The sequence below is a fragment of the Delphinapterus leucas genome, chromosome 9 (genome assembly GCF_059928025.1).
Source record: "Delphinapterus leucas isolate spDelLeu-1000000601 "Yukka" chromosome 9, BTC_Dleu_Yukka2, whole genome shotgun sequence".
NCBI lineage: Eukaryota > Metazoa > Chordata > Mammalia > Artiodactyla > Monodontidae > Delphinapterus > Delphinapterus leucas.
In genome coordinates, this window is record NC_143137.1 from 32,871,955 (window position 1) to 32,893,360 (window position 21,406).

The window sequence follows — 21,406 nt, forward strand, 5'->3', positions numbered from 1 at the left end:
CCTGTGGTGGCTTAAAGTGATTGAAGACAAGAAAATCCTGTTTCAGTAGAGCACTGTTTGACGACATGCTAAAAAAGTGACAGACACTTGGGATATAAAGATGACAAGTTCTTGTCCTTCTGGGCATGGGGTCTGATTGAACTTCCTATGGAAATGCATCTCTTGGAGGGGAGGGAGTTTGACTGGGTACAGGCGTTAAATTCTCTTTCACTAAAGAATCAGCCCCCACAAAGTAGTGCCTACTTTGTAGGCACTAGTTTGAACTCAGACCTTTTTTTTAAAAAAAATTTCAGACTGCCCCAAAGCTTAGATGACTGAAATTTCACCTTTGAACCCCTTTACCATTACAAGAATATTCATGGATATAACCTGAAGGTAGTTGCTCTAGTCCCTGGGGGCACCTGAAGAGTGGGAACCTGTGTAGATGAAGAGAGTAGTTTTAAGGGGGTAAGAAGGTCTCTCTCCTCCAACACCCAACGAGCTATCTCTGTGCCAACTGTGGGGTTGCAGCTCCATTGTCATGTCTTCTGGTCCAAGGATGAACCTTGCTGGAGAAGAGGATCAAGCTGAAGTAGGGGCCAGGTGCTCTAGCAGTTGAAAGGTTGTCAGGGAAATGTTAGGTAATTCAGCAGCGCAGGGGAAACCACCCTTAGAGAGACAGACTTCCTGAGAATCAAGGATGCAAATTCTTTTAGATGTCTATGCATTAACTTGACTAACACTCTCATAAATGGATGAGTTGGTATAGTCAGGTGAAATCAATCTTAGGCTTCCTCTGTCATTACGTAAATGGAGTAGGTAATCAGGCATGACTAGCAAAAACCAACTCAGTATACAAGATGATACATCACTTTAATTGTACGATTTATCAGAACAACAACTATTAACATACAAAGTACCATTCAGCTCAACTGCAGGTATAGGCAGTGACAAGTATCTAATTCTTCGAAGAATCACTTAACTCCCACAATCTGTCCAGACACATTAACCTAAGGACACGTTTATAAATAGCAAACATGATTTTCACATTGTAGCTTTCTCAAGCATATATACAGGTGTGCAGTCTTGTTGATGGGTTGATTACATAAGCGCTATTCTCGATGTATTCATTCTCTTGACATCGGTGGAGACAGTTCTTTCTTTCTGCAGAGTGGATTTTTTCTTCCTCATCCATCATTTACAATATTCTGTGAATCAGTATTACTCTTTACACTTCTGAAACAGTAATATTTGAATTGAAGTATCACTGCAGTACAATTCCTTGTGTCTTCTGATAAGTTCCACCATTGTCAAAGAGCTTTTGGTTGTAATCACTCTCTCTCGCAACAAGAGCCCAACGCTACTATTGGGTTTTAGCATAACACACCCTCTTTATAGCTTGCTGTGTTAACCCTTGGCTTCAAGTCCTGATGATGTAATGAGGGTGGGGTGTACTGGCAGTCAGTACATTTCCTTATCACTATTTACAGCCATTTAAAAACATGCTGTTATTAATCCAAGTCCAACATACCTTTTCTGAAATGTTCACAGTGCAGTATTTTTGTGGCCTAACAAAAGTTTTTTTACATCATTAAAAATAAACCTTTTTATAAAAATATAATACTTTAAACGTTTACATCGACAAAACCAGTTAGAGTATACTGTGCCACATGCATTATACAGTAGTAAGCACAAAATCCCACAGAACAAAACATCACAAAAGTCCTGACCAGAGTAACTGTTCATCCAGGTGAAATGGCCAGAACTTTCAATTGCCTTTTTTTTTTCCCCCCTAAAATATGTTTTGCTTAACACAAAACATGTCCTAATGCAAAACTGGACTCCTCCTGATTTTATCGTCTCCAATTGTTTGTGGGGTGGAAGGCTGCCACCTGAGAAAGAGGCTAATATTCCCAGTCCATCGATTCTTTCTCGGCTCTACTTATGAGCCATGATTGGAACCAATAAAGTTTTAGTCAGATGTATTTTGCTTTAAAAACATGCTGAGTTACCTTTAAAAACATTTATCATCACAAATTACTTGTTTCATTTTCAGAGTCATCATTAAAAAAAAAACAAAAAACAGACAAAACTTCTAAATGTCCACATCCAGATCAGAAAGGCATCATTCTCAAACAGTTGATTTTTAAATGACAAATATTTCACTGTGACTAAGCTATTTTATGAAAACCTTAACGTTGTCTATGTACATATGTAAATATTCCTACTAATTTATAAACACATTTCATGTCCTGCTGTTTTGAAATGTTGACCGTGCTGTCTATGGATAGTTCTCCAATAAAAGGAATGTGTAGACAAAAATTTAAAAGGGAATGTTTACCTAATGGGCAAATGACAACACCAGTAATAAAAAAATGTGTTGTTCATACAACACATAAAAGTTATTTGAAACGCTTTAATTCTAAATGAGTGGCCTGGTCCCAGGGCTGCCATGTCTGTCCTGGACATTACCACTTCTTTTGAATTTTCTGTGATCAAGAAGCCCTCAAAATGCATTGTTTCAGTTCCCCATATGAAATAAGGTGGGATCCTGATTTTTAACCAGCATTCAGGTTTTGGCCTGAATGTGACAGGAGCATCATCACAGTTGCAGGATTGCTGTTGGTCACTGGCCTGTGGGACCAAGCTTCTGGCTCTGATGCTTTGTCAGATGAGAAATTCCGTAGAATCCAGTCATTTTAAATAACAATATAAGGTCCTATAATAGTGCAATTTTGGCAAAAGCAAATAATACCTGGTGGCCTTTCAGTGGCCAGGCAGTGAAAAAAATATTGGACAAAGTGTGGACTGTTGTTTGGACAGTTCAGTAATGCTTCTCAGAAGGGGGCTGGTGGTACAGGTGCCTCCATCCATCATGTATCCCCCTCGCCATCAACATTATCTTGTGATGACAACAGAGAAGGATATGGAGCGACACATTTGACATTCACGTATGTAGCGTTCACATGGACATAGTGCTCCCCAATGAAAGTAGAGAATATCGCTGATATCCTGGAGACCAGTTCAGAAAAGGATGGGCGCAGTTCAGCTTTAGGGTGCCAGCATTTCAGCATCACTTCATACCTGTTTCAGAAAGGAAACAATGCTGTAAGGACTCTGAAGGCAAGTATTTCTGTAAAAGTAAAGAACATAAGAGCTACAGAAGATCCTGTTGGAATTCTTACTTACAAGGGATCTGGGCAGTATTCAGGTTGTAGGAGCCTTCTGCCTTGCAACAAATATACTGTTATATCAAAGGTGTTGACATCAGGATAAGGTGGTGCTCCTCTTGTCATCAGTTCCCAGAGGAGCACGCCAAAGGACCACTGGTCAAACAAGGGAAGGGAGAATCCAGGTGAGGGAAGGGTGACCACACAAATATGAAAGGTGATCAGCAGGTCTTCATAACTAATCTTGGTTTAGTGTATTCAATACTATTGATGTTTTGGGCAAAATCTTCCTTAAAGGCAATCAGTAAGCTACATAATTATGATTTGTTTAAACCAGAATTGGATAAAGTTTAGATTACAAGTAAATGTAAAGTTTTCAAAGTCCACATGATGATTAACATTTCATCAGTAGTTTGTAGAGTGCATTTTCCAAGTTCTCTCTTACAGGGTCAAAGCATTAAAACGTTTCTATCCTTCTTTTTTATAATAGCTTCACTACAATTTTAGATTATTAGTAAAAAAGAAAAGACAAGGCTTCCAAAATTTAAATGTGTGGGATTCCCAAATGAATGTAAATACTCCTTAAGAAATGTAACCATATCTAAAAGTTAATGCTAAAAGAGAAGGTCTATGTCAGTAAAAGTAAAAATCCATATTAAAAATCAGAAGTAATAAAACTGTTAGGCATCAAGGCTCTCAACTGAAAATGAATTTCAATAAAATATATTTTGAAAATGTTAAAGGAGGAAATTAATATAAAACAGCTGTAACAGTACTTTACAGGATGATCACAAGGCCACAGAGAGGTTGACTGATTTGCTAAAAATTCCCCAATAAATCTGAATTCACACAGGGATGAACATTTAAGAGTTCTTGACTCTTGGGTCTTGCTTGGTCTACTAAACTTCACTAAGTAGGCAATTTCTTGATTTAGAGCACTCTCCTTGGAATAGATCAGGTCATACATATTATCTCGCCCTGGACGTGTGCCAAGGTGAGAATGACACAATGAGAGTAAGTCAGCATGTGTGGGTCACTGAGGACCAAGGAAATCAGTTCTCCCCTAGCAACACTTCCAGGACACTCACAGACCAAGAAGCACATGGCGGCAGGAATGAGGCACTGAGAAAAAAGAAGCTAGGAGGGCAAAGAGAATACAGATCAGACATGCAGAGCAGGAAAACATAACATTGAGAAGCAAGTGTAGCTCGTAATACTCAGCAAGAAGGAGAATAAAGCTTGTGTTTCTGAAAGAAAGAAACCAGGTAGACACTGTGGTTGCCGATACAAATCTCCATTAATGACTTTTTCCCTTTGCCCGAGTGTGAGAACCCTTTAAGGTCACTGACTTCCTTGATCCAAATAGAGAAAACAAACTCCTTCCCAGGTGGACACTAGATAACTTTGCCCTTCAAAGTCAAAGTTTTCAATGACTAAATATCTTATGAGTCACTTCTGACAACTTCATTGTGTTAACCTTCAAGTTCCAGAATTTGCATTAGAATTTAAATCAACTTAACAAGTATCTACTGACCCTTGATGATGTACAAGTAGGTCACTGTTCAAATTACTGGATAGGCCCCAAGGCTGATTTAACAGGGTTAAGAGTATTATGCAGTTAACTGTCACATAGAACAATAATATCTAATAACTGTGATACAGAGCAATTATAGAAAAGAGGTACAAATGTTGTGAAAAGGCAAAGGGATAATAGTGGGGTACTGAGAAAGGCTTTAGGAAGAAAGTGACAGTATAGCGGGTCTTGAGGAACAGGGAGAATATGTTAAATAGATACGTGTATTGTAAGGGCAGAAAGAGTGTTCTGGATGGAGGGAGTGGGCCCAGGGGTAAGAGTACTTGTGTGTTTTTTGGAACCATAAGGACAACAGGTCACCCTTGATGTGTGGAGTAGATGAAGGGAAGACGGATAGATAAGGTTGAAAGGGGACCATGTTTTTGAATGTTGAACGTGGGTTAAACTGAAATAGATGAGATGTGACTGGGGTCGAGCTCCAGGAGATTGCATCTGTAAACACTCTGCTTTAGACAAATAGGGGAAGCCCATCCACAACATGGAGACCAGTTAGGAGGTTTCTGAACAGGAGTAGGTGAGGGCTGCTACTGTTTACTGGCAACACAGAACCTTATGAGACTGAACTCCTGAATTAGAGTGGTGGGAAAGAGTATCGAATGAGCCTGGCATGGGTGGGTGTCATGCCCTTTAAAAAAAAGATTGTCTTATTTAATCTTTATCAACAACCCTGTAATGTAATCAGTTTTGTAGATGTTTTAAGGATGAAGAAACCAAAGTTCTGAGAGGCTGATAACTGGTGTGTGGTCAGGTTTCCCTAACCAACAGCCTAAGCTATAGGACCCCTGGAGGCAAATTTGCAAAAAAGGGGAAAGAGTTGGATAAGTTTATAAGGAATGATAGGGCTTGGACAATAACTGGGTATCAGAGGAATGTTGCAGGAATCATGGGACAGAAGAGGTGAGAGGGAGGCAGTTTCCATGAACAGTCTGCATTCCAAACTCCCCATAACGGCTTGGACCGCCAGGCTCGTGGGGGGAGGGGCAGTGAGGGAGGAGAATGATGCTGACCAAGAAGAGAGAGGCTGATGGGGGCCAGGAGAGGGAAGGGGAGAGAGAGACAAAGGGAGGGGGTGGTGTACAATACCTGTGCGTTGAGAAAGATGGACACAACATTGTAAAGCAACTATACTCCAATAAAAATTAATTGAAAAAGAGGAAAAAAAAAGAATGATGGAAACAAGTCAGTTTAAGCTTCAAGACAGGAGAGTGCTGCCATTCTTGCTTATTGTGTGAATGGTCAAGTCTTTCTGAATATCTGAGCACCAGCAGTGAGCTCACCTGAAGAATCTCTGCCTCACTTTATCAAAGGTGATGCTCAAAGCAGTTATTAGAGGTGAGAGATTGTTATAAGCTATAAAAAGTGATAGAAAGGCACACTGCCGAGGCAATCAAGGAACAGACACAGCCAAATTTGAGCATTCGAGAGTAGGTAAATTGAGATACAACACAATTTATAAAAAAGCACAACTGATTAAAAAAATGGATAAATTGATAAAATTTAACAACTGGTAAATTGATAACATTTTCAATAAAATTTAAAACTTCTGCTCTTTGAAAGATACCATTAAAAAAATGAAAAGGCAAGCCAAAGACTAGAAAAATATATTGGTAAAAACACATATCTGATAACATGTACCTGTATCCAGAATATATAAAGAACTCTCAACTCAACAGTAAAATAACAAACAACCCAATTTAAAAAACACCAGAAAGGGCTTCCCTGGTGGTGCAGTGGTTGAGAGTCCACCTGCCGATGCAGGGGACACGGGTTTGTGCCCCTGTCCGGGAGGATCCCACGTGCTGTGGAGCGGCTGGGCCCGTGGGCCATGCCCGCTGGGCCTGCGCATCCGGAGCCTGTGCTCCGCGGCGGGAGAGGCCACAGCAGTGAGAGGCCCGCGTATCGCAAAAAATAAATAAATAAAAAATAAAAATTAAGGTTTGATTAAATATATTATCTTAAAAAAAAAAAAACCAGAAAATAAATTCTGAAACTTAAAATATGGGGAAAAGACTTGAGTAGACGTTTCACAAAAGGTGGAATAAGGATGGCAAATAAGCACATGAAGAGATGTTTAACATCATTAGTTATTTGGGAAATACAGATTAAAAAGAAAATTAGACGCCACTACAATCTATTAGAATGGCTAAAATCCCACAAACTGAAAACGGTAAATGCTGGTGAGGATGCTGAACAACTAGAACTCTTATATATTATTGTTAGGGATATAAAATGATACTGGCACTGTGGAACAGTTGGCAGCTTCTCAAAAAGTTAAACATACACTTAACTTACAACCCAGTAATCTTACTTCTAGATATCTACTCAAAAGGAATAAAAATTATGTTCACACAAAAACCTTTAAGCAAATGTTACAGCAGTTATAATTATGTATAAGCAATTGCCTAAAACAGGAAAGAACTCAAATGTCCTTCAAGCAGTGAATGGATAAACACAATGTGGGACGTCTGCACAATGGAATACTACTTAGGAATAAAAAGGAGTGAATTATTCTGCTATGGAAAAGAGTATTCAAAAAATTAAAAATAAAATTACCATATGATCCAGCAAGCCTACTCCTGGGTATGTATATTCAGAGGAAATTAAATCAGTATCTAGAAAAGATATTTGCACACCCATGTTCACAGCAACATTATTCATAGTAGCCAAGAGACAGAAGCAATCTAAATGTCCATTGACAGATAAATGGATGAAGAAAATGTGGTATATATATACAATGGAGTATTATCTAGCCTTAAAAAAGGAAATCCTGTCATATGCTACAACACGGATGAAACTTGAGGACGCTATACTAAGTGAAATAAACCAGTTACAAAAATACAAATACTGTATGATTTCACTTATAATGAGGTATCTAAAGTAGTCAAACTATTAGAAACAGAAAGTAGAATGGTGGTTGCCAGAGAGGCTGGGGGGAGGGGGAAATGTGGAGTTGTTCAGTGGATACAGAGTTTCAGTTTTGCAAGATGAAGTTCTAGAGATCAGTTGCACAGCAATATGCATATAGTTAACACTACTGTACTGTACCTTAAAAATGGTTAAGATGGTCAATTTTATGTTTTTGCCACAATAAAAAAAGGAATAACTACTGATACATTGATTCTACTGATACCTCTCAAACGCATTATGGTACGTGAAGGAGACAGACTCATATTTACTGTATGATTCCATTTATATGACATTCCAGAAAAGTTAAAACTATAGAGACAGAAAACAGACCGGTGGTTTCCAGGTCTTAGCATTAGGGCAGGGGGTTGAATACAAAGAGGGATGATGAAACTGTTTCATATCCTGGTTGTTGTGGTGGTGAATATACAACTGTATGCAATCTTTAAAACTTAAAGAGCTGCACAATAAAAAGGGTGAAGAATTGGTATGTTGCACAATGGTGATACCATTAATAGAAATAAAGAAGTGAGGCTCTGACAGTTGGCAGGAAAGAATTTGACTTTGAACGTGGTAAATTTGTGTTGCTAATGAAAATATCTTGGAAGAGAGATTCAGAGGGGACCCTTGATGGGAATGGTTGAAATCGTTGAGAGAGGCTGACACCTGGGGACCAAAATCCTGGGGGAGAGTTGTGTGTAAGGCTGTGAGAGAAGAAAGAGAAGCTGTCAAGGTAAAGAAAACACAGCCTAAAAGCAGGAGGAAAACAAGATGGTACAGTGTCCCCCGAAACCAAAGAAGGAGGAAATTTCAAGAAGGGAGGAGTAGTTGACGATATTAAACACTGCAGAATGGTGAAGCAGGATGAAAAAGCCAGTTGGTTGAACAACTGAGAAGTCAGTATTGACTTTAATGGAAGCATTTGTACTAAGTGTGAGACACTGTATAATACTGGGTATGAATAACTGCACATATAGAGACACTCCAATTTTGTCGGAAAGGGCTTCAAGAGTATTCAGACTTTAGCTGAACTCCATCTGGGCATTTGCAAGACAGTAGGCCTTTCTACAAACAGGCAAGTTTTTGCTTGTAGGTCTCAACATACATATGGTTTATTGCATGCTTTTGGAAATGTTCCATGTCAACATTCAAAAGATTGTGCTGTCCTGGAAATGAAACTTTATGCAAATTTATCCATGCAATCAATAACCATTTTCCAAAGCAGCACTGTATGGATTACTCAGGTTCACCCTTTATGTAGTACAGCATAGTGTCTTTCAATAAGAGGGAGAAAGACATAGCACTTCGTATCTATAGAAGCCTGTGTAAATTTCTAGTCAAGTATCTGAGTGACAGCTGTTTTATAAGAAGTGCTAAACCTCCCTGCAGTGTGCATGTATTTTTGTGGAGATAGTAGTGTGTGTACAGGGTTGTCAAAAAGCTCAGAATCCCAACTCTTGCCTTGAGCATCCAAAATTTCATCAGGCTTCTTTTGTTTTAATAACTTTGCTGAGGTATGATTTATATATCATAAAATTTGCCAATTGTAAGTGTACAGTCGAGGATGTTTAGTAAATTATATATAGTTGTGCAGCTATCATCACAATTCAGTTTTAGATCAATTACAACACCCCAGAAACTTCCCTCATGCCTGCTGGTAGTCAATCTTCGCTCCCACCTTCAGCCCCAGGCAACCGCTGATCTGTTTTCTGTCTCAATCTTTTGCCTCTTTCTAGAAATTTCACATAAATGGAATCATTCAACGTGTAATATTTTGGGTCTGCCTTCTTTCACTTGATACAATGTTTCTGAGGTTTATCCATGATGTAGCATGCATCAGTGGTTCCTCTATGTTACTGAACAGTATTATTCTGTTGTATAGATATACCATGTTTTATATACCCATTCGCCAGTTGATGGACATTAAAATCGCTCCTGGTTTTTGGACATTATGAATAACACTACTGTGAGCATTCATGTGCAAGTCTTTGTGTGGGCATATGTTTTCATGTGCTTATTAGCTAGCTCTTCATACATCTCCGTTGTAAATATCTATGTAATCTTTTGCCTATTTTTAAAAAATGGGTTATTTTGTCTTCGTATTGAGTTGTAAGAGCTGGTTCTGGCTCTTACCAGTAGTCAAGTCTGGATGAAATGTATGTTCTTTGAGGATGAGTTAATTCTCCCTACCTTATGCCTTCACTTGCCACCATCATTAATGTGTCCTCAAGCCTACCTCTCTAGCACCTGCTTTTTTCATCTTTTTCAGAGTCTTTTAGGATCAGAATCCCAGGCATTAAGCTCTAGCATGGGCTATCACATCCTCTTACCAATCTTATCCACCCTGAAGTCCCATTCCTCCACCCTGTCCTGTGATACACCTGCTCATTGAAAAGACTCCCAGTCACCCTCAACTTATTCTCTAATGACTCCCCCACTTCCTCAGGAACTGAAACTCTGCTTTCACTTAAAGACCACAACGCCTTTGAAACTCTTACCAATAGAGGCCACACCTCTCTTTCTTGCTGACTCACAGGGAGGAGGCAGATGAGTTCCCGCCTCCTAACACTGCACTCAGATCCCGGTCCCCTGTTATACCTTAAGAGCTGCCAACCCTTTCTCTTTTGAAATCTATGTCCTCCATTAACGTTATTTTCTCCCAATCTTGTTTGCTGATGTCACCAGTTAACACTTGTCCTGTTTTCAGTTGTTATCCTCAAGGACTGAGACATTAACATTTTTCTAACTCCACATATCATAGTCCTCTTGACTTATTAAAGGCAAATAGCATATTCCATCCACCACCCAGGCTCCTCAGCACACTCTAGACCAAATCACTTAGGTCATTCAGCTTCCAAGACCTTTCTTGTGCACTGAGTAGCAGTGGACTCTGCTGACCATATCCCATTACTTCTTGAAACTTTCTCTTCCTCTGAGTCTCCCACCTCTCTCCTTTTCTCCCTTACTTCATGTATGTAGGTTCCTCTGAATAATTGTATTTGGACTTTCAAAAGCCTATTTCCAGCCTTGTCCTCTGCTATGGACTGAACTGTGTCCCCCCTTTCCAAATTCATATGTTAAAACTCCAACTCCCATTGTGATGGTATTTGGAGGTGGAGCCTTTGGGAGATAATTAGGTTTAGATGAGGTCATGAGGATGGGGTTAGTGCCCTTACCAGAACAAACACCAGAGAGCTTACTCTTGCTCTCTCCCTAGCATGAGGCACAGTGAAAAGGTGGCCATGTGTTTTCCTCACCGGAAGCTGACCACACTCGCACCCTGATTTCCCACTTTTACCCTCTAGAACTGCGAAAAATAAATGTCCATTGTTTAAGCCACCCAGTCTGTAATACTTTGTTATGGCAGCCCTAGTTGACTAAGACAACTAAAGAGTTTGTACAAGCTGCAGATCCACATTTCCAACTGCCTGACAGACACTTCGCCTGTATGTCCTACTCCCAAGTCAAACTCAATATGTTCAAGGTTCAATTGGTATTTTTCCTCCTAAACCGGCTTTTGCTCCTCTGTTTCACATACTTGTAATTGCACCAGTATATAACTTTGCTCAGCTTTGACTTTCATCAATTTCTTGCTAAATATTGTTGATTCTACCTCTGGATGCCTTTCCTTCCAACTCTTTTCTGTTCTTACAATTTCTATATTACTTCAAATTCTACCTCTCACTTTGTCTTCCTGCATCTACTCCTCTCAAAACATCTTACAGAATGAAGAAAGGCTGTAGTGTAATCTGATTCACTATAATGTTTCCACATGGCCAGAGAATAAATTCCAGACTCCCTAGTTTGCTTTCCAAGGATCTCTATGACCTACTATGAAAATATTTTTCTCAATTTATTCTCATAAGTTCCCTTTGTGCCTTCTATTTTTGCTGAATCACTGCTGCTTACTGTTTCCTTAGAACTTTACAGATTTGTATACTTTCCTGCCCCTTTGCCTCACCTGGATTGGCATTTTTAATTTCATTGTCCATCATTCCATCCTCCTTTAAGGCCCATTTCAAGCACCACCTCCTCCACCAGGTGAAAGGGCAGTGTGGTAGATTTGGCTGCCCAGGTGAGTCTGCCCATGGTCTTGCCTACCCTCATAGCTCAGGTGCACGCCTTTAGAAGCTTGTTCTGTGACAGGAGGAAGACCATTGCAGATAAAGGAGGGCACTTTTCTAGCTAGGCCCACACTGCTAGATGTGCCTCAGTTACAGCTTCTTCTGCCCTTGAGCTATGAGTGGCTGGACTAATCCCATTCTACTTTGTGTGAGTTAGTGACGGACATGCCGTCCCATTCCTGCTGAGCAAAAGCTCCTGGAGGACAGGGTTCATACCTGGTTCAGCTCTGGGCTTCCCAAGGACTTAACGTGCTATTCTTCTGGACAAATGTTTCCGAATAAATGAATGAATTTATGGAAACATACTATGGGTACCTGTTAGACAGTCAAGCCCGTTTTTACTTCTGAAGAAAACTGAAATTAGTGGTGCTGAAGGTATCTTTTTTTTTTTTTTTTTTAATTAACTTCCTGGGACTTCCCTGGTGGTGCGGTGGTTAAGAATCCCCCTGCCAATGCAGGGGACACATGTTCGAGCCCTGGCCCGGGAAGATCCCACATGCCGCGGAGCAACTAAGCCTGTGCGCCACAACTACTGAGCCCACATGCCACAACTACTGAAGTCCGCATGCCTAGAGCCCATGCTCCGCAACAAGAGAAGCCACCGCAATGAGAGGCCCATGCACCACACCGAAGAGCGGCGCCTGCTCACAGCAACTAGAGAAAGCCTGTGTGCAACAACGAAGACCCAACGCAGCCAAAAATAGAAATTAATTAATTAATTAATAAAAAATTAAGTTCCCATAAAACTACTAAAAAAGTTAGGCATGAAAGTAAAAGAGGAGGTTGGGGTGATCAATACGTTACCACATCTGACTTGGTGGTAAATTTCTGAGTTTGCAGGCTCTCTAAAGCCATCCACTTCACCGGCAGTTTTGCACCTGTTTTGTTGTGTACGCTATAGTATTCCTTATCATACACGTCTCTGGCAAGGCCAAAATCAGCAACTTTGACAGTAAATTTTTCATCCAGCCTACAGAAAGAACAAAAATTATTACTGGTGGCTGAAATAGAATAATTTACAGTGATGCTGAATCTCTAAAGATTAGAATAAGGGACTTCAGTATTTGAAATCCATAACTTCTGAAGGGAGGGCTTCATCTGGCCTGTTTTGACTAACACTAAATTACAATGGAATTCTTGAATAAAAATGCTTGACATTTACATTTTAAATTCAACAGACCAAGGAAAGAGATTATAAATGCTGTGGCATAAGAAAACCTTTTTTGCTTTCATGTAGATCTGGAGAAGTAGTAAAATTGGCTACCCTCCCAGCTTTCCTTGGTTGCTAAATCGAGTATGCCAACTGACTACCCAAAGCAATCACTAATTTCCACTTGCCAGCTTATTAGCAATACTTAGTTTTATGGGGGAGATATGAGAGGGGACTGTTATTTTCCTTTTTCATTTTCAGTGGGCTAGGCTAGTACGTACAACTCTTATGTTCCGCCAGTGAGGTAATAGAGAAAAACGATACATAGTAAAGCATCTAGGAAAACAGCAAGGTTCAACAAAAATCAATTTCTTCTATCTGAGGCTATGTATCTTTTGTTTAAGCTGGCTTTTATGTTGTTACATTGACCAAAACCAAGGTGGGAAATTAATAGCACAGTTCTTTCATTCACACGTACCATGAGCCATGAATCAGTGCCATGTAAGGGAAAGCACAGATCAACTACAAACTGTTGACTGTTGTATTATACAGCCCAGGCAGACAGACACAAATAAAGTTCTTTGTATATTCATTCCCAAATACCATTTTTGGTAGGGTTTCTGCAGGCTGACTTCAAATCCACTCTTGGGAAGTTACAATATGTTGGTATTTGTGTTACCAGCCCTCTCCTTTTCACTGTAAAATGCTGAAGATCAAATTCTCCCTCCCAAAAACTAATGCAGTGTGAAACCACAACACTGGGGGCTATGGGTGGGAAGGAAAAAGAAAAGCAAGAGCACACAACAGCTGTTTAAGACCCCCTCTGGAGAATTCCTTTTAAATTCTGTTTGATAAAGCCTGAAAGCCCCGCCTACATCCCCAGTGCTTACATATCGATTTAAAACTGTAACGGAACTAACGGACTTTTGCATGAGAAGAGAAAACATCCTCTCTAGCCTTGAACAGTGGAAAACAGATTCCTCCTTGTCACTTAATTTGGACTGCAGGCACAGAGATTCTTCTACTTACATACAGTTTCTTGCAGCCAAGTCTCTGTGGACAAACTTTTTGCTTGCAAGATATTTCATGCCTTTGGCTACTTGAAGACCAAAGCCAATAAGATCTTTCACAGTGGGGTTCTGTAATCAAAGAGAATTGGAAACGCATAAACTAAGCATTTACTGTTCTAGCTAGGATCTCAGAATTATGAAATGTTTATAAGAATGACCTTGTTTCAAATAATAACTTGTGCCCTGTTGATAACAGCAATAATTTATTAAGTATCTGTTATTTGCAAAGTACCATGCTAGATGTTTTTATAAACTCTGGCTAATCCTTATACACTCACGTCTGTGATATGGGCTCCATTTTCCAGATGGGGAACTGGAGGTGTCTTAAAATGTAGGTTTTATTATTATTTAGGTGTGGTAAGGCCAGCAGATGGGAAATTGCCATCGAAAAGGCTGTTACTCACAACTCCCAAGAGGAGGAGGCATGCCATGTCATACAAGGCCACTCAGGGAAGCACCAGGGTTGGTTAAGGAGGCAGAGGGAGCAAGGGGAAAACACAAGCAAGAGTCTGTACTGTGGTTTCTGTGGGAAGGAATGGGTGAAGCAGGCTTAGAATTGGCTGGTTTGAATAATTTCAGTGGGCTCTGGGGTATAGGGACTGTCCCTAGTAGTCTGGTACCTGGTCTTGAAGTGATTGGGGCAGGTGGATAATGTCCCAGAGTGTGAGAGCACTTTAAAGGAGGTGGCTGGGGTATGGGCTCTGGAGTGGTTGGTTTGGTGATGAAAGGCATGCTCTTTGAAGGTGAGTTGTTTAATACCTCTGGGAATTTGCTAGTCCTGGGAGGGGCAGTCTCTCCAGGGTCAGAATGTCCCTACAAGTCAGAGCATCAGAAATACACGGTTAATACAGGACGTTCCCAGAAAAATAAACCACCCTAAACCACTCAGATGCTAAGTTGTGGAGTTAGGGTTTTAACCTAAATCTGTTAGACTCCAAAGCCCACACTGTAGTGAAATCAATCACATCAGAAGCCCTCCTACTGGTACTGAAGCACCAGTGGCCTGGACCCACACAGAGAACAGGAAATCTCATTCTCCATAAGCTCAACACACAAAATTGGATGGACAGAGTAATGCCTTTAGTACCTATGAGAACTGTATCTGAAATCACATAGATGTCACTGTGGCTGATAGCCCTACTGGTGCCTGGCCATCAGGAACAGGATATCTCTTCTTCAGCAGCCACTGTGGAGTTTGTGAACTTAAGAGGCAGACAGTGGGGACTCTGAAAGGAGGGCTACAGCCCTCCTTGATGCATACAGCATGTGGAGAGGCCATTTCCTGTGTTTTAGGCTTCTCTAAGACATATCTGTTAGTGGTTGTAGTAAGTATAGACTCCTTGGACTATAAAAGGCCATGATACTGTATAATACGAAATCTCTATCATGCTTTAACCCTGGGGGAATAATACCTAGAGAAGATGGCATATCCAACCAGATGAACTCATCAGGGTAATGGCAAGAGTTAGAGTGGAAAAGTGGGTATGGTAAGGCCAAAGCTCTGTGCTTTGTAAGGTAAATTCATCTTATTTGCAAAAATTCACTGCCAGGGAATATTTTATTCTTTTGACTGAATGCAAAATATTTCTTTACTGTCCTAGAGCTTATTTCCTCCGAGAACCTGACCTCATGTTTATGAAGCTGTTGATCAAGAGTAAAGCTACTCCATAACTCCCAAAGAGGCCTGATCACAGGAGCCAAGAAGCAGCCAGGGGCCATCTGTGACTTCAGTTCTGGAGACTCCTTCTTCCCTCCCTGGTCCTGGTCTGGCCATTGTTTGCTCAGCCTTTAGGAACCAGCATAAATGTCACTTAGAAAACCCTCATTTGCAAGCATCTAAGAACCTCTTTTGTAACCCTGAGCTCATTCATTCAACAAATATCTCCTAAGAGTCTATGTGCCAAACACTATTTTAGGTGTTACTGCTACAGCAGTGAACAAAATACACAAAATTAGCTATCCTCATGTGCTTGAATTCTAATGGGATGTGTGTGTGTGTGTGTGTGTGTGTGTATATACATATATTATTTATTTATTGCCTAGTAGAGCACTGTTCAATAGAAATATAATACAAGCCACATATGTAATTAAAATTTTTCTAATAGTCACATTAAAAATTAAAAAGAAACAAGCAAAATTAATTTTCACAATATAGCTTTCAACCCAGCACATCCCAAATATCATTTCAACATGTAATCAGTATAAACAATTATTGATGAGATATTTTACTTTCTTTTTTTATACTAAATATTCAAAACCTGGGATGTATTCTATACTTACAGCACATCTCAGTTTGGACTAGCCACATTCACGTGTGGCTTGTGGCCACAGTATTGGATAACTCAGGCCTAGTGTATGATATGAGGGTAAGTGTGATGAAGAAAAACAAAGCAGAGGAGAGGAGCAAGAAAGAAGGCATGAGGGTGTGGTGGTCAGCTGCAACTTCAGACAGGTCAGGGAGGCTTCATTTTGAAGATGACATTACAGCAAAAAGCTGAAGTTGATGACTGAGATATGTGGATATTTTGGGGAAGAGTAGCCCAGGCAGAGAGAATAGCAAGTGCAAAGGTCCTGAGGTAGAAGAGTGGGTGGCAAGTTTGAAAAATAGTAAGAGGCCCATTTATAATTAATTTTCGATGTATTTCTTCCTTCTAAGGTTAAAAATCCTTGAAAGCTGAGGCTCATTCTGGCTCTACGTCTCCTGTGTGGTACTTTTTCTGGCATATAGTGGGTACTCAAAGATGAGTACCTATCCAGCAGATGGTACAGCAAGGATGTTGCAGTGCAGGTAAGAATCAATGCCCCCAGGAGACCCTTCTAAGTATCACTATCTTCCTACTAGGATAGAAGATTTTGAGGAACCAGCGAATTGAATTGGCCTCTGTCCATTTGAATGGTGCAAACATTTTATATGTGCTTCTTTGGCTAAAAGCTTTTAAAAAGGTTCAAAACAGGCACATTTTGGAAGACTCGTTGGCTTACAGCTAGTTCATGAATTAGTAAGTTTGGTAATATACTTACGTGAGTCTCATTTCTAATGAAATTTCGAAGATCCCCATGTTTCATGTATGGTAGGACCACCAGTGGAGACCCCTCACTTCGAAGGCAGATTCCCAAGAGCGAGAGAACATTGGGATGACTAAAATCTTTCATGATGATTCCCTCGGTCAGAAATTGGGAAACTTCTCCTATGTCAGTGATTCCTGAGAAAGCCAGCAGTGGAGACATTAACCTCATTACAGGGACAACGATTACTTTGTCAAGTTCAGAGAGGGAGAGCAATGGAATGTAAAACCATTGGGCTACATCTTGCCCTGATGCCTTATCATCAGAGTGTTTCTTTACAATACTTCTGAGTGAATGATGTCACCTGTGCTGCACTTTTTTTTGTTTTTTAATTTTATTTTTGGCTGCGTTGGGTCTTCATTGATGCGCACGGGCTTTCTCTAGTTTTGGCGAGGAGGGGCTGCTCTTCATTGCGGTGCACAGCCTTCTCATTGCAATGACTTTGCTTGTTGCGGAGAATGGGCTCTAGGTGTGCGGGCTTCAGTAGTTGTGGCATGTGGGCTCAGTAGTTGTGGTGCACGGGCTTAGTTGCTCCACAGCATGTGGGATCTTCCTGGACCAGGGCTCGAACCTGTGTCCCCTGCATTGGCAGGTGGATTCTTAACCACTGCACCACCAGGGAAGTCCCTGTGCTAAACCTTTACGTCACCACCTGTACCTGTTTTTGTAAGAGTCTAGCAATCTGTTTGTTTCATGCAGAACCATAGTTTGTCTCTTACAGAAAAAGGAGACGGAAGCAGGCCAGTCCATTTCTGTAGTGATTGTCTAGGGCAGGGGTTGGCAAACTTGTCTGTAAAGGGCCAGATAGTAAATATTTTTGGCTTTGTAAGCCTTATGGTCTCTGTTGCAAATACTCAACTCTTGCCATTCAGCGCAAAAGCAGCCACAGACAATAGTGGCTGAGTCTCAATAAACTTTATTTATGAAAACAGGCAGCAGGCCATAGTTTTCCAATCCCTGGAGTAGGAGGATTTGAAGACCAAACGTTGTCTATGGTATCTAAGTAGACTATTTTGTTATAATAGTTTCTAATCATTTCCAGATAGAGATCCCGAGGGCCTGACAATAGTCAGCACTAATAAAGAGTTAACAACCTTTAATTTATTAATCTGATTAGTATCAGTGTCAGTGATGATATTCTTCTACAAATGCAAGGCATTCCAAGACCTGGAAGTCCATCTGGACCAAACAGAGATCAGCACACACCAGGGACAGAGAAAGATTTGTTCGCATTAGGACTGTTCTGAGTACAACTGGCAGGGGTACTCTTTAGTGAGGCAAACTTATTGACAGTTATACTTAATCCATCACAGTTTGTAGTTAGATTTCATATAAACTGTCCCTCTAATTACCTTGTGGTTAGCCTTTCAAAAAAATGAACCATACAGAACACTGCTCAGCATGGAGATTTATGTTTAAAAAAGCTGAAATATTTCTGGCAATAATGTATCTTGTAAGAAAACCTTTCACGTGTGCATTGAAAGCTTATTAATTCCAATATAAATCTGTAATATATCTTGTTAACATTTTTTCAGGCTGCCTCAAACTATGAGCAGAAATTTAGAAATGGGGGTAGAAAAGGCAAGCACACTGACCTGACATGTGAGACCTGTCAGCAAAGGTGGAGCCAGGAAAGCTCTAGTATGAGGAGTATATTGGGTTGTACAAGACAGTAATTTATGCCATAATTATGGCTCTGGGTCTTTAATAAAGTCTTAGTTTATGTTTGGAAGCATTCCATGTTTCTTTTCTCTTTTTTTTTAAGCAAAGTTTAATAACATGCATACATGGGAGAGACCCAGGAAAACTGAGTAACTCCAGCATTCCCTGCTTGTTAAAAAGAGTATGCATTCCATTTTAAAAAGATTTTCTCAATAGCAGATAATATTAAAAAATATATGTCTAGCACTAAAAGAGGGTAAGTATCACTTGTTAAGGAAGTACATTTATGTGGAATACCTCATTCACCAAAAATGTGGATAAACGAGATATTACCACATTTACAATTTTTCAATTTTCTGCTGGCATATTTTTTTCCTGTTTTCTTATTTCATTTTTTATCTTTTTGATGGAAGTCATGGTTAAAAAATAATTATAGTAATGTCTCTGGGTAAAATGAGTCATTATTACTGTATGTGCCAACATGCTTCCCATAGTTTCCATAAATATCACTTGTAAAACAAATATTATAAGCCAAACATATTTAAATGATACTTAGGCTCATCCAAGAACCTCATTTCTCCTTCATTCTTACTTATGAGGGCTCTGAGGGATAATTTCTGAGGAAACATTTCAATAAGAATTTTTAAAAATAAATTTATTTATATATATATATATATTTTAAATTTTTGGCTGCATTGGGTCTTCGTTGCTGCATGCGGGCTTTCTCTAGTTGTGGCCAGTGGGGACTGCTCTTCATTGCGGTGCGCGGGCTTCTCATTGCGGTGGCTTCTCTTGTTGCGGAGCACGGGCTCTAGGTGCGCGGGCTTCAGTAGTTGTGGCTGCAGGCTCTAGAGCACAGTCTCAGTAGTTGTGGCACACAGGCTTAGTTGCTCCGCGGCATGTGGGATCTTCCCGGACCAGGGCTTGAACCCGTGTCCCCTGCATTGGCAGGCAGATTCTTAACCACTGCGCCACCAGGGAAGTCCCATCAATAAGAATTTAGATCAAACGAATTTTCAGGATTAGATCCATAATTCCAGCAGTTGCTGATTTTTCCACAAGGGAAAGTGTAAATCAACGTTTTATTATGAACTATTTATTAGTTTGCAAACCACAAAAGTGTACTCCACTGTTAAATAAAATATAACTTACTATTCAAGGATTTCACAGCACAGTGAATTTTCTTATCATCGTTGTCCAACAAAGTCCCATGATATACACACCCGAAATGTCCTACGTGAAAGAGGGAACTTAGTTAGTGCCACATTACTTTTAATTGTGCAATATTATTTATTAAGCTCTTCATGATCTTCATTTCTCTTTTTTTCCTACATGGAAAAAAAGTGCATTGTTTCTTGTGCTTTTGATTAACAATACCACTATTTGTGTGTGTTTGTGAAATATGTATACGTAATTAATTTCACCCAAAGATACAAGCAATATGATTATTTAATACATGGTAAATATTTAGGTGATGTAACTGTTATTAAAGGTTAACATAATAAAATATTCAACCACAGTGGAACCACTGAAAACAGGAGTAACATCTGCCTCATAAAAGAAACATTAGTTTTAAGGATCAAATAACATCTTTTAAATATGAAAAATGAAGTTTTACCCACATAAAGAAATACAATAAAATAAGCTCCCTATATTCCAATAAACTGAAATGAAATAAAAATGTCACCATTAGAAATAAGATTAGCATTACAGAATAAGGATTTCCCCCTTTAGTCACCAGTTAGTTTGTAATCCAGGTTGGCAGAAATTGAAAGGCAATCGCCCAAATGAAGCAAATTCACTCTGAGTCATTTCATCTAGTTCTCTGGTTTTAGCCACATCACTTTCCCAATGGTAGCCTTTCGTCCAGTGGCAGTAATTTTCCCCAGAGGTGCCAAATGTCTGATAGCTGTGTAAGTCATTAAGTTGTCTAGCTGGCCAAGACCCCCTGAGTGCCTAGCATGTGAGTGTTGGGCATTAGTCTACTCTCTTGTAATGCAAAGATGACTAAATAAATGCTCTTGAGGGCTCACGTTCTACTGGGGAAAGCATATAAATAAATAATAGTTAATACTTATAGAATCATTCATGATTATTACTTTATAAGAGAGATAATTGCCATTTTTAGCACCTTTCATGATAAAATACTAATTTTACAATATGTAGAATTAGAACATAATTAGTGGAGCCACACACTCTAAAACTGGTACAATTACTAGGATTTACAGGCTGGTAAAAGAACTATATATTACTCTGATGTGAAACACGTTTGTTAACAGCGAAGCTGCTATTTGGGAAGGGGAGCATGCTAAGGATTAAAATCTGGAGTATGTGATAGAGGAATGTGTTGATGCTTTCACAGGAAAATGGGAAGGCCTCGTGAACACAAAAGGCAAGTTGTCCCATCAGCTTCTTCTGCGTCATGCTGGCTGATGTCTCTGCTACCTCTTGCAGCGTACACTGAATAAAGAGGGATCAGAGGCCATTCAGTATTAAAGGTAAAAGCTTTTTAGAAAAAAAGGGAAGAGTGGAGTTCATTTCCTGGCTTCCGGTTGGTTTCTTTTCCTGCTCAATATTTCCTCAAATACTGTACACGCTAGCTGTTATTGCTGCTCTGGCTGGCTTATTACAAATATTCATTCCTCTTTGTATAAAGAAATTGGAGTGCATTGTAGAGATGATGTATG

At 39.8% G+C, this 21,406-nt stretch overlaps 1 protein-coding gene across 2 annotated transcripts in view; it reads right to left on the reverse strand.

Annotated features, from left to right (window-relative positions):
* Nucleotides 1-835: 835 nt before the first annotated feature.
* The window catches only part of MET (MET proto-oncogene, receptor tyrosine kinase), a 127,854-nt gene continuing 107,283 nt past the window's right edge, over nt 836-21,406 (reverse strand). For both annotated transcript variants that reach the window (XM_022582727.2, XM_089917484.1), the window contains 6 exons: nt 19,872-19,952; nt 17,013-17,194; nt 13,951-14,060; nt 12,576-12,741; nt 3,169-3,305; nt 836-3,063 (listed from right to left, as the gene is read on the reverse strand). In XM_022582727.2, the coding sequence (XP_022438435.1) occupies nt 2,853-3,063; nt 3,169-3,305; nt 12,576-12,741; nt 13,951-14,060; nt 17,013-17,194; nt 19,872-19,952 (887 nt within the window). In that variant the 3' untranslated portion in view covers nt 836-2,852. The remainder of the gene's footprint in view (nt 3,064-3,168; nt 3,306-12,575; nt 12,742-13,950; nt 14,061-17,012; nt 17,195-19,871; nt 19,953-21,406) is intronic.